This window comes from Corylus avellana, chromosome ca2 (genome assembly GCF_901000735.1).
Source record: "Corylus avellana chromosome ca2, CavTom2PMs-1.0".
NCBI lineage: Eukaryota > Viridiplantae > Streptophyta > Magnoliopsida > Fagales > Betulaceae > Corylus > Corylus avellana.
This window is the reverse complement of record NC_081542.1, coordinates 16,621,156-16,635,435: the sequence shown is the minus strand read 5'-3', so window position 1 is coordinate 16,635,435 and position 14,280 is coordinate 16,621,156. Positions and strand designations below refer to the sequence as shown.

The window sequence follows — 14,280 nt, the reverse complement described above, 5'->3', positions numbered from 1 at the left end:
AAATAGACCATTTTATACCGTGTGTTTAAAAGTATTCTTATTTTTCACTCACATTTTTTTTTTTTTCCTTTCTTTTTCCTTCCATTAAAATTTGAAGCGGCAAGGTGGCAAAAACCCCATTTGTAGGATTGGGATCCCCAGGGGAAAATTGTCCATCAATTTTTTTTAAAATCTTGGCCATCCATTTTCATCAAACAGCCACCAACCCACCACGTGTCCTACTCAATATAAAATTATAAAATATTATTTACATTAAAAAATAAATATAAAATAAAATAATAAAATAAATTATTAAAAAATATTGGGAGGTTCAGTCACCCCATTTTTCTCATAGGAGTGACTGCCCACTTCAACTTAACATAGGGGTGGCTTCGGCCATCCCAAAGGCCGATTGGGGGTGGCCACGGCCCCCAAAAGACCGGTTGGAGGTGATAATATATATTATTCCAAGGATCCCCTGGTGGTTCGGCCACAAGAGAAAAAAAAGTAGAATTTATTTAAAGATAATTTAATATTTTAATTAAATATATTTTAAGGTGATAATTGAAATATCAATGGGTTTATGCGTGTTCTGAATCCATCCAAATTTGGACCCATTTTTTGAAATGCAAACGGAAACGGAGCCCTATGGTCCTATGGATACGTTATCTATTGCAAAACTTTTCTCTCACCATTGACCGTAAAAAACGTCCCAGTGGGATTCCCTCCCGACCCCTACCAGACTCGCAACACAACAAAATGGGAAGCCCTGATGAAGGCAGCAGCTTCCGAGACCAGATCTACAGCGTGGGAGAGGAGGTTGAAGTGAGCAGCGACGAGCCAGGGTTCAAGGGCTCGTGGTACGTGGCCACCGTCATCCAGCCGCCCATACCCAAGAAGTACACGAGGGCTAGGGTCGAGTACCGGACCTTGCTCACTGAAGATGGGTCCGAGCCGCTGAAGGAGTACGTCGACGAGGGCTACATAAGGCCCAAGCCTCCCCAAGAAGAGTTTACAGCCCAGGATTTGGAGCTCGGCGGGGTTGTTGGTGCGTATTGCAGGGACGGGTGGTGGACTGGTGTGGTTGTGAAGGTTCTGGGAGACTCGAGGTACAGGGTTTACTTCAAGAACCCACCGGATGTGATTGAGTTTGACCGAAAGGAATTGAGGGTGCACAAAGAGTGGCTCAATGGGATTTGGGTTCGGCCTGACAAGCGGGTACGTAATGTGGGTTTATCTGGGTTTTAGGGTTTAAGTAGGGGATTTTGACTTTTTTTTTTTTTTTTTTTGTTATTCGGATTCGGGAGAAAAATTTGATTTTTTTTAACGGGTGATAATTTGTGGGTTTGTTAGATTGCTGATCTAATACTTGGGTTTCGCCCTTTGCTCTTTTCTAGTAAAACTGAATTACTTAGAAAGAGAAGATGTGATATGTGGTTAATAACGTAAAGGATTGCTTATTGGTTTGATTGTAGTAATGTTTTTTCGTTGATTTATGCGCTAAACATGTGACTTTGGTGGGTATTAATTTGTGGGTTTGTACATTTCGTGAACTGTATTGCTTACGTTTGATATCATGAGAAGTTATCTGTAGTGACCTTTGTTTTATGAGGTATGGTCTCCAGCCGATTGAGTTACCTTGGGTACGGATTGTAGTTATTTGTGAACATGAGTTGGTGTTGTGAATCTTGATAGGTTTGGTATCTTCTTAATGCTTGGTGTTTAATCCTAATTTTATTTAATTTTGGGTTCTATCAGTGAGCTGTGTCATTCAATTTGGATTCACACTAGTTTGGTTGAAGTACGCCATGGAAATGGTCAGGGACGTTTAGATGTTGCATAGAATTTGAATGGCTCCATTGCATGTTACTTTTAAAACTCAAGCGAAAGTTTTGCCATTTCTTGGAGCTGATTGTAAAAAAAATCCAATGTACAATGCATATTTATACGTACCTATGGATGTCTGTGTGCATGTTCATATTTCTTTATGTAATGTATGCGCTGTTGTGTTGCTCAGTTTCTTGTCTTTGTGAATTTATCTGCTGAATATTCTTTTAGTCTGTCATGGAGCCTCACAATATCCTATTTCCAATTTGCTCACTCTTCGTTAATATGGCTGAAGATATGTGTTATTTGATTAACTCTCTATACCATATGCCTGATTGGCAATTTTGATTTCTAAAGCAAAAGACAGGGTCAAGTTTTAGCACAGGAATGGATGTAGAAGTGAATGTAGAAGAAGAAAATTTAAGTGATGCTTGGTTCCCTGCAATTGTCATTAAAGAAAACAAGGATGATACTTTTTTTGTGAAGTACCAGAGCTCAAGAAATGGTGATGAGGCTGAGCTTGGAAAGGTTACTGTAGATTTGCTCCATATTCGGCCTTCTCCTCCACCTCCTCACACAGACATAAAATATAATGTGTTGGAAAAAGTGGATGCATTTTGTGAATTTGCTTGGCGGGCAGGCGTGATTGCCAAATGTGTTACTGATACAAAGTATCTTGTCTATTTCAAGCAAACAAATGAGGATAGGATATTCAATCAGTCAACATTAAGGCCTCGTATGCAAAGGAAAGGAGAGGAATGGGTTAGCGGATCTCAGGTATTGTCTCCTTTTCCTCTCTATCTCTCTCCTCGAATGCAATGGATAGATGAGGAATGGGTTAGTGGATCTCAGGTATTGTCTCCTTTTCCCCTCTCTCTCTCTGTCTCTCTCTCTCTCTCTGTCTGTGTGTGTCTCTCTCTAGTTGAATTGGGAGGAGGGTTTGAAGCGCCCTGCCTTGGTGAGGTTCCACATCATCAAAAAATAAATAAATAAAAAATTAGGGTGGGGTGGGGTTTGGTGGTGGCAATGAGTTTGCATTTGATAGTTATAGTGGGTGGTGTTGTTATGCTCTCTACAACCTTTCGTATCTTTTCATCTCTTCTTCCAAAACATATGGACTAAGTTGTGTGTGTACATCCTGCCCTTCTCTACCAAAATGAGCTTTATGTCGTCTCCATAGCATCTGTAAATCTTTTCACTGCAAAGGTACAGAAATTCTCTTTTATATGATTCAATGCACACAGCCGACTTGAGGAATCATTTGGTAGATGAATGACATGATTGGATGGACCCATATGTCATATTATTTTTGTTAGTATAATGTTCATATATCTGCTGAAAATCATAGTGAGGTACTTAGTCCAATATCTTTTCGTGGTAATGCACACACCTTCTTTTAGTGGGTTTATGTATGATTTTCTTTATTTGTATAGCATGTAAGGGTTTTGACCCATCAGTGTTGTTAAATTCACATTTAGAGACATGCCAATATATGCATTGGTAAGATTAGGTTTAGCTCTCGCTCTGTGTTCTGGTGTGAGCCAAAGTTTCTGTTCTAAAGAGTGGTTGCCCACCCTTTATCAGGAAATTGGCAATTGGGAGATTTACTGGATGCATAAACTACATGCGTTTTGTGACTTCATGTTTGGTAATGTCTTTCTTGTTCAACCCATGTTTGTTGCTTGTAGAAGTATATTTACTAATAGGTCATAGTTAACAAGCTCTCTTCATATTTATCATTTTTCATATGAAGTTACCTCCAATTACATGATCACTTACTGATTTGTTCTGAGAATGATACAAATGTGGTGCATGAATTGCTGAGAATACAATGACCATGGTGACTAGGCAATCAATCACGTATGCCATCACCTAGGTGTGCCTTGGTGTTTAGATAACAATGATGAATTTATATTAGAAAGTTTAGTGACATGCATGGGTTAGAGTTACTAAAGTTATACTCGAAAGGATTTATTGGTAGCTCAAATGATAGGATTTTTGTTTCAGGAATTAATTGTCTCTTCAGATTTTCAAGAACAGACGAGAGACACATGTAACAATGCCAGTAACCCTGAGGTAACTGTTCAAGTTGAAAGTTCTGTTGTTGCAAAAGATAACATGGACGAGAGTATACCTCCTACAAATTCTGTGAAGAATTTGATGGAGCAGTCAAGTCCTGATGATGAAAAAGTAGTTACTCGTGCCTTGACACCAGGCACGAGGAAGATAAAACTGCTCAACCCTAAGGGTAATCCTACAGAGTTACATCCTCCAAAAAAGTTGAAAACAACGATGACCTCAGAGGCCCTATTATCTGCTACTGCATGTCAGTTAAGGAAGAAGCGAAGCAAAATATCAAGAAAAGTACTGTCTAGATCAGCTCCGCCAAAAAGTGGAGGTAAACAACAGAGACACTCGGGGGTCCTTGGCAATCAACCTTTCACAAAAAATGAGAGCCTTGCTAGAAAAGTGAAAGTTGTGAGTTGAATCTTCTCTCTTAGTCCTTCGTTTACTTCTTCAAGTGCTATATGCTCAAATTTTGATCTAGACAAACATGAGTGAGTTGAATCCCTTTTGTTAACCCTTATTTATCTATGTTTCCTATACATACAAATTTGATCAAGACAAACATGAACATATTGAAGTAAGAGATCATTCTGCAATCCACCTTGACATGATTTTCCATTCACTACAAAGTTTTAGCATGGAATCTCACCAATCAGCCCTTTTCCCTATTCATAATAACTTAATTTTCTCTTCTCAAAGTTACCTTTCCAACTCAAGGATTCAAGTTCAAAGGTAGGGGAGTTGAAGAAGTATGCAACATATACTTTTGAAGATTTGCAAAGCTAACATGAAGTTCCTTAATAAATCTTACATATTATAGTATATTTTGTAGGGTTCATGTATTTACCTTTGGTGTCTTTAGATTTTATTTGAAAAAAAAAAACTGGGAACTCTATTATAGGATTGCTTTCGTTACTTATAGATTTAAAAGGTAGTTGCTATATAGCCAATCCAATCCTTTCCCTCCTTATGTTTTAAATAGAGGTTGGTGATTGATGTCGAACATGTGGACGGACGGAGGTTCCATATTCAAAAATAAAAAGAAAAGGAATAAAGAAACAATTAGAGAAATTATAAAAGCATAAGAGTATGGAATGTGAGCTTTGGCACTGTGACACTACAATATGCAAGCTCTTGTATTTGTATTTGCTTATGTGTGCATCCAGATGTCTTGAAACTTGTTGACATGACTGCACCCAATACATGGAGATGGTTGTTTGTTAAAGTACAACATAAACAAACATTTGTGTATTCCTTATTAGAAATTTAATGAAGCCTGGTTCATTTGGCTTAGTTGGGGTGGATACCGCTCAAGGTGCAATTTTGCGTTTTACAATTTTCAGTGAAGATGACATGATTTAGAGTAACCATTCTACATGACTATTTTTTCTTTATTTGTTTTCTTTATCACCTTGAAGGGAAGTGAGAGTCACTTAACTACACTTAAGTTTTGTTTCTTCCATGACCTGAAATTCCACAGAAGTATGGTGAATTGGACAGTCAAAAATCAAGTCGTGTAAATAAGAGGGGAAGACGTCCAAAGTCACTGGTTAAAAGCCCACCGTCTTCAGCAGCAGGTATATATGGTCATAAATGTACAATGCATTGATTGGATTTTCTATAGTAAAAAGGCATGATTTTTAATCATATACAGTTAAGGAGGGCAATGCAGGTGGTGGCACTGCAAAAGAAATTGTTCCGGAGACTATTAGGAAAGAAGCTGAAATGCCTGTCATCTTGGGGTTGGAAGCTAAGGTAATAGGGGTTTCACGCTCTGGAAATTTTTGTCAGCTTTCAGATCTGAAGGATACAAATCATCGAGCAGAAGATAGGTCCTTAGTAAGTGTGGAACTGAGATTCACCTTATTATAGTCATCACTTAGTAGTACGAGGTTACTAATTACTTATATGATTGTCAAGTGTTTTGTGCCACTGAGAATTAAATTTTTTTTATTGTTATCAGAAAAAAAAAAAAAAGATAATGGAAAAGGGAATTTGTATGGTACACTTCATTTAAATGGCTTGATGAGTAACTAACATGTCACTCTTTTTAGGCAAAGTAGATAGCCATTCTAGTGTGGTGCACATGAGTGAGAGAGAGAGAGAGAGAGAGATTCACTTCTACCCAAAAAAAAAGAACCACTCAAAAAGACAAATGAAGATTTCTATGGCATTATCAATTTAATTTTCAAGTTAAGAGTCTACAGTTTGAATTGTTAAATTACCGCTCGTCCCAAAAGTTTATGCGGATAGGAAATAATGAATTTAATCATTTAAAATGTGCAAGTTCAAAATCCCTCTCAACATGTAGAATATTTGACTAAAATTGTGTAAATTGTGGAGTCAAAGTTCGAACTTAGACCTTGACTTTGATATCATATTAAATTACCACTTATCTTAAAAACTTAAGTTAATAGGAAATAGTGAATTTAGTCATTAATAAATATTTTAACATGAATATGTGGAAAAAGGATGAACATGAAGTGTTAAAGGTTTCCAGTTTTGGGCGAGTATTTCATTTGACATTATCTAAAAGTAAGCTATCGATGCTCAGGTTGTGACATCTCAACTTGCTAGTGTTGCAAGTTTGGCTAATCTGCTACATAGCTTGGGTCTGTGTTTAGACACGGTAATACGTTTAGTGGAAGGTCCACCATAGTGATTTGTCTTTTCTTTAGTTCTGTTTGTTGCTCAGCCCAGTGCTATTAGTTATGCTATTTGTTCTTACTGTGCAGGAAATAGATCAGCAGAAATCTGAGGGAAACAGTATTAAAAGAAAGAGAGGAAGGCCCCGAAAATTTGTTGACACAAGCTCAAAAGCTTCAGATGGAGGTATATAATAGCTTCAAGCCACAATAGTTGGCTGGGTATTTCTCACTTTTATAAAAACCACTGTGCTATATGATTTGTAGGTGAGGAGCAGAATGGAGTTGAAGGCACTGAAATTGTTGTAGAAGATCATTCAACTCAAGCAGTTGCTTCAGATATGCTTGCTGGGGTGAAATCTGCAGGTATGAGTGTGTAACCTTAGTTCCCTTTTTCAACCTTCTAGTGAGGAGTTTCTGAAGCTTATAGAGACCAGAAACTTATAATAAACCAAGCAAGGACCAAGAATTTAGGAAGTAATAATGTTGGACTATCCCCAAAGTAGTAAAAGGGAGAGACAAAATCCGAAAAATAAAAGATTGTGGAAGCATTCGGGAAGCAACTCAAAATGCATTCATCAAGGGGAACAAAATAAAGCAGAACCTTAAAACTATAAGCCACAATTTAAGGTAGGTGGAGGGGACTAGTTGTGATGTGGCTTTCAAATTCTGGCGAGTATACAAGTAATGTTCTTTTATCCTTCATTTTATGAGAATGAAAGAAGTCTTGGAATTTTGCAACAAGCACTCTAAGGCTCTTCTCCCTTGATTCCTCTACAATTAAATACAGCATTAGATTCCTTTGTTTGTGCGATATATTTTCCTAAGAAAAGGTGACCATTCTTAATTATGTACTGAACAACATCAATTGTCAAGCAATGTGCTTCTCTCCATATTCAAACTTATACAAAGGACTTTTATTTTACATGAATGTGAGAATTCATGTGTGAAGAAAAAGCATGACTTCAATTGGGAATAATCGCTGGGAAGAAAAGATGGATTAGGAAAGCTTTTTTCCCCACCCTGATGGGAAAAAACTTCATTAGGAACAAATTAGGAAAAAAAAAATTTACCCTGTTATACAGCTGATGTCTAGAACTGAAGCCATAGCTTGCATTTTGTAGACTCTCATGACTTCTCAAGAATACAATTAGCTGAAGTTTCTGCGACAGATTCCTCAACAGATGATGTTGGTATGAGTAGCATTGCAGCACCCGGCAATATGGACGTTGATGATCAACCTCTAGCTACATGGATTGGTGAAAGGTTGCAGTGCCCACCAAATGCCAAAGAGTCAAGTAAGCTTGTTTGACATTTGAATTCATTCCCTGTTATTGTAATTTGTTCTGATTATATTTGTTTTCTGCTTAGAACTATCACCTGGTCTGACCGTTGATGAATGCAATGAAGCAAGAAAACAACAACATGATATTGTGCAAGTTCCTGCAACTGTTGCCACAGGTGACTTTGCGTTGGATGAGAATAGAAGCTTTCCATTTGAGAAGACCTCGCTACTCTGGAAGACAATTGAATCTATGGAAATATTCAGAATGCTGCCACAATATCCACACTTTCGTCCTTTGAGTAAATGTAGCGAGGTGTATCGTGAGGGATTGGCTATTGGTAATATGGTAGCCTTTTCCAGTTTGGTTGAGAAAATATCCAAGTTGCAACTTGATGATCCTAGAAGAATTTTTGATAGCTATTTGGAGAGTCTTCTTGACTTGGAAAAGCTTGGATTTGATGTCACAGTTTTACGGGGTCGTATTAATGAAATGCTATCAATTAAAGATAAGCAAGGGCTGATTCTGAATGAGTCAAAAGATGCCGAGTGCAAGATATTGCGTTATAGTCGTGAGAAAACAGAAATGGCTGAAGAGATGGCAAATATTGAGAAGCAGATAGCTGAGTTACAGGAAAAGCATGCATTAATGAAGTCAGAAAAGGAGAGTAAAGAACATGAAATGTCCGTCTTGCAGGTGCGTGTGATTGCAATCAATGAAGAACTTCAGAGCACCCGGCTTGGTTTTGAGAAGATTGCAGACGCACCTTGGAAATTGGGATGATGTCGGCTCTCTTAATGGTTTCCTCTGGTAATTCCCTCAATGTTCATGGCCGCAGGAGGTGCTGTGCAGCTGATCATAGGAGTTGTTAACTTAAAACGTTAGGGTAGTAGTGTTCATAGAATTAGGTATTTCTGACATCTTACGTGGGCTTTCTATGAGTCCTTTCAGTTTTTATATATAGTCTTAAGATGCCACCTCTCAGTGATTGATGGCTGGTGATTGACTGTATTTTGGCTCATGGCTGTAGTTATCTAATCTTTTGAATGTTTTCATTGTTAGTGATTGATGTTATAGTGGCTCTTCGATGCCAGTCTTGGTGGTGGTGTTAACTGTTGGTATTTGGCAATAGAAGCAGGGTGGCCCAGGTTGCCTACAGGGGATGAACAGAAGATTGAAAATCCGTAATCATCCAAGAGAAATGATTTCCATGTGTATATGGGGTGGAATTCAGCCCCAGTTCCGTTTTAGTGGGCATAGAAAAAATGGAGAAAGAAAGAGGAAATGGTTGATATATATTACAATCTTTCACATCATTTGATTCATTGTGGTTGACGTACAAGTGTTATTGTGAATTGTCAAGTAAGTTTTTAAGCGTGATAAATGCTATATGGACCGTAACTTGATGTTTGACATGCTAAGTAAAGAATTTGTAGTAAAAGTTATATATCCCGACTAATGTTAAAAGACATCTTATATCTTTTTTATGTTCTTTTAAAATTGATGTGATTTTTAAAATTATTATTAAATTTGTAATAAATCACTATTGTGATTTTAAAAGTCACATTAATTTTGAGAGGATACAAAGAAGATATAGGTCTTTCTTTTAGCGTTACACATTAACCCCTAACAACACTTTTGAGTTCAATTGAATTAGTCTTTTCATTTGAGTCATCTGATAGTTTTTAATAATCCCGACTTTACTAAGAAATTTCACTATAAATAGTATTACATAAATATGTATTATTTTTGAGTTATGTTATAGTTTTTGAATATAAACAGTATTACATAAATATATTTTTACATAACTAACTTGAAGATTTAATTGTAAACTAATTATTAAAAAATACTTTTGAAATTTAATTTCCTAAATAAATACCTTCAATTGAATATGATGGTGTCCCACTTTTTAGTTGCACGTTTTTTCATGTTTAATGACTAGTGCCTATGGACAACTGGACAAGAACTCAATGAGATATAGGCATTTATCTGTCTTCTCGTACCTACCAAAACTGTAACTAATAAATGTGATCATAATTCTCCCTAACGCCCCAACCCCCAGCCCCCACCCCACTTCTATTACAAAAAATTAATAAGTTGATAGAAAATTATAATAAATTCAATCAATTAATTAATATTTTAATAAGAGATAAATTACAAAATTAGGAATTAAAATTTAGTACCTTGTTACAAAATCATGAATTTGAATTTGAAGAGTAGCTTTACATTATCCTTTGTCCAGGACTCAGGTCTGTGGATGATTTGGTGCCCAATTAATCTTCATTGATAATGATAGAAAATCCGCTACAAATCATTAATTAAAAGAAGAGTGCTAGGCTTGCAAATAAATTTTACGGAAAAATTTTTACAAACTGATGTAGCACAACATGATTAGGTTTTTCAAAATTTGAACTTATCATATATCCAATCATGTTGTGCCACATCAGTTTGTAAAATTTTTTCTGTAAAATTTGTTTGTAAGCTTAGCATTCCTCTAATTAAAATAGCAGATCACTTCTTTTCGAGTGAATATCATAACGTTTAATGACTTGAATCGATGGAATCTCGATCTTCGTGCCCATAAGCAGATAAAATTTACATTTTTATTTTATCATTATTTTATAATACGGATGTAATAGTTTTAATTAATTTTAAATTTAAATATTTATTAGAATGGTCACATTAACACTAGGGAAAAATGTAAAATTAATACTTGTGATTTGCTTAATTTGCAATTAGCTTCATATGGTATTAAAATGAATTCAAAAGTCTTTGAAATATACCAAAAAATTAATTTAATTCTTACAGTTAAATCTAATTCACTGACTTAACAGATTTCGATAACGTGAAATGTTAGAATCAACAAAATTGTGACACGTGTCCTATTAACATTATAAAATAAAAATATGATACATAATATTAGCTATATAGTATATACATAAAAAAGGTCGTATAAAATAAAAATATGATACATAATATTAGCTATATAGTATATACATAAAAAAGGTCGAGTAGTTAAGGAAAAGTATGTATTTGTTTGTTTAGGGAAAATAAAAATTTGTCATTGAATTTTATCTTTATTTTGTTAAGTACATTAAATTTTAGGGTTAAATACTTTTTTTTTCTTCTGTGGTTTAACAACTTTATTTTTTGCCCCTTTGATTTCGTTTTGTATCACATACAGTACCTCAATAATGGTCAAAAACAGAAATGGTACTTCAGTCTAAATTCCATCTAAAAATTGACGAAAATCCACGCCAACACCCCTAAAAATTTGATACGTGTCCATATACTTAAAATGATTAAAAATTTAAAATTTAAATTAAATTATTTAAAAAAAAAAAATTGGAAAAGGAGTAGCTTCCGGCCACCCTTGGCCGGTTTGGGGGTGGTCGAAACCAACCCCAAGGGCCAACCCTATTATTTTTTTTTTTTTTAATTGGCCTTTTGGGGTGGATGAACCACCTTCCAACAGCCTTGGGGGTGGTTTTGGCCACTCCCATTTTGCAAGTTGGGGGTTGTTCGGCCACCCCCAAACCGACTAGGGTGGCTCCAGCCACCTCTTTCCAGTTTTTTTTTTTATTATTATTATTTATTATTTTTTAATTTTTTTAATTATATATATCTTTTATTATTTAATTTAATTTTTTTTAATGTTTTTAATCATTTTATTTTTTAAATTTTAAATTTTTTTTTTTCATTTTTAATTATGTATATGGACATATGTCAAATTTTTAGGTGTGTTGACGTGAATTTCTGTCAATTTTTGAACAAAATTGAGACAAAAGTACTATTTTTATTTTTAACCATTATTGAAGTATCTTTTGTGATACAAAACAAAACCAAAAGAATAAAAAATAAAATTATTAAATCGCATGGACAAAAAAATATTTAATCCTAAGTTTTATTCAAATGGTTGGCGAATATTTTGCTGTGTTACGTCAATCACTCAATCACTTAGGGTCCTATTTGAGGTGACACATCATGTGTGACAATTTGACTTTTGGGAATCCTCATCATCCCTCATCTTGCACTCTATAAAGCCATTATCCATAAAAGTGATCCAAGCACGTACTTCAACTTTGTTTGACAAACCTTTTTCTTAGGTAGTGTAGTTGATGTAAAAAAAAAAATAAATAAATAAAAAATGTAAGAATATTTGGTATAAATAATGAAAAAGTTTTGTTTTGTAATGATACTGCCAACGTTTTGTATGAGCTGGCAAACAAGAACCTTTTATTCAGAGTTTCCACATAGCGACAATGCTTAGAGGCGGTTCATTTTTCCTCTAGGCCGATTATGAGGCATTGGCGGGAACCGACGGCCTACTCAGCCTAATTTAAGTAATGTTATTTAGTAAACTGTTATACAACTTGATAATTAGTCACGACATCCTAATTGTATAATAATTATATAATAATTTACTGAATAACATTACCTTTTTGTAAGGTAATGTATGTGAAAATGCTTATTCTAATAGAAAAAAGTCTTGCCTAAACAAGAAGTCTACTTGTGGAGCCCTTGAACATGAACTCTCATATGGAAGTAAAAAGAATCCCTCTCTCAATCTTAGACGCGAATAATTAAGAGATTCAAACTCAAAAACGGAGAGCGACAAGAAGGGAGGAGTACAAAATTAGAAATAAAATAAGAATAAAACCCTAAATAAAAATAAGGAGCCCCCTATTGGTAGTATATGTTAAAAGAGTAATGCTACGAACTATCTTTTTATTTTTTATTTATCCTTTAAAGTTGATGTAATTTTTAAAATTACCGTTAGATTAAAATTTAATAGTAATTTATTTCAAATTCAGTAATAATTTTAAAAGTTATATTAACTTGGAAGAATAAAAAGAAAAATATAAAAAGATGGGTCATATAGCATTACTCATGTTAAGATTGCCTCTGTAAAACGAGTAGATTGGTAGGCTTGCCATTTAAGACTTTGATGTATATATATGTCCTTTTTGATCCTTTTTTTTTTTTTTGAGGGAAAGACTCGACATTCCTTGTAAGTATTATTACAATAACGCAATAATTGTAAGGCCACGATTAAATATTAAATTATCAATGCCCAAAACAACCGTCCTTTTATCTGTCTCATTCATTTATTGTACCCAACTAAATTTAGGCAAGAAATTAATTTTGTATTATTTCGTGTCTCTCCCATCTATATTTTAAAAAATCAAATTAAGGTACTCTCAATTCAAAAGAAATTGATAATTATTTATTTGATAAATATATATCTTGACCTACAACATCTGAACTAAATTATGGAGGCTGTCAATTCATTTACAAGCACATGGAGTCGATTTGGACATTTACACACATTTGTGAGATGGAATTGTACTTTTGTCCACCGTGAAGCTAACGAGGTGGCATACCGGCTTGTGAAAGCGGCTATTACAAATGTCAGTGATAGAATATGAAGGGATTAGACTCTAAATTGTATTAGTGATGTTTTGACGGAGCAATTAGCTCTATCTTTTGATTGTTGAAGGTGCTTTAGCTCCACCTTTCGATCCTTTTATCAATGATAATTATCAATTTCTTCAAAAAAAAAAAAAAAAGTTTATATCTTTAATGGGGTATATAAGGTTAATGTTGGAACATTTTTTTAAAAATTTAATAATGTAAAATTATGTACACCGTTAGATACAAAATTTTTGAATCTTCACTATAAAATGAATACTCTCAATTTCATTTGAAATAAAGAGAATTCTTGTACGTTTGACTCCACTTGTCTGAACCATTTTCTATTGTGGATTGTGATAAGAATTCACAACAATTATATGTTCAAATTGATTGCTAAAATGTGCGAATTTCACATGAAATTTATCTGTTCAAATGAATTTTAAGCTATCTGATTGCCTATCCAAACATATGGGTAATGGGTCCGGATCAGAATTCACTGAAATTCTTAGGAAAATTTCAGTTTATGGAATTCTAGATCTGGGCCGTCCATTTCCATCCAAGGGCCAAGGTCATGCCATGTGTCCCACTAATAAGCCACCCCGTATTATTTTATTTATTTATTTAATTATTTTCTTTTTAAAATTCAAATATTATTTTATTATTTTATTATTAGTGGGACACGTGGCATAACCTTGGCCCTTGGATGTAAATGGACGCCCAGATCTAGAATTTCAGAAACTGGAATTTCCCTAAAAATTTCAGCAGATCCTGATACGATGGGTCCTATATGACTCTCTCATATTAGATTTCTAAATTGCTAGTAATGCGGGCATCAAATTTTTATGAATCTCAATTCATTCCTTATTAAGATATTCTTCATTTTTTTTTTTTTAAAGAAAATTGTAGGAACCTACAATTCCAAACATCTTGGCCGTTCATTCAAAATGAACCGTATAAATTGGGTCCGATAAGTTTTTTTTTTTTAAATAGAAATAAAGGAAAATTACAGTTTACCCTCCTAAAGTTGACAACGTTTTTCAATTCAAACACCAAAGTTTCAATTT

General features: G+C 34.6%; 1 protein-coding gene across 7 annotated transcripts; it reads left to right on the top strand.

Moving 5' to 3' along the window:
• The first annotated feature begins 643 nt into the window (after window positions 1-643).
• LOC132168537 (DUF724 domain-containing protein 7-like) lies at window positions 644-9,117 on the top strand. 7 transcript variants are annotated; one of them, XM_059579534.1, is made up of 10 exons: window positions 644-1,197; window positions 2,164-2,583; window positions 3,814-4,284; window positions 5,354-5,450; window positions 5,528-5,712; window positions 6,428-6,502; window positions 6,609-6,705; window positions 6,786-6,884; window positions 7,643-7,816; window positions 7,890-9,117. In XM_059579534.1, exons 1-10 carry the CDS (start codon window positions 739-741, stop codon window positions 8,582-8,584), a joined length of 2,772 nt encoding a protein of 923 aa, XP_059435517.1. In that variant the 5' UTR covers window positions 644-738; the 3' UTR covers window positions 8,585-9,117. The 7 variants fall into 7 exon arrangements, with proteins under 7 accessions (XP_059435517.1, XP_059435514.1, XP_059435515.1 ...); XM_059579531.1 differs by having other exon boundaries at window positions 2,164-2,658; window positions 5,546-5,712; XM_059579532.1 differs by having other exon boundaries at window positions 2,164-2,658; window positions 7,691-7,816.
• The last annotated feature ends 5,163 nt before the right edge of the window (window positions 9,118-14,280 follow it).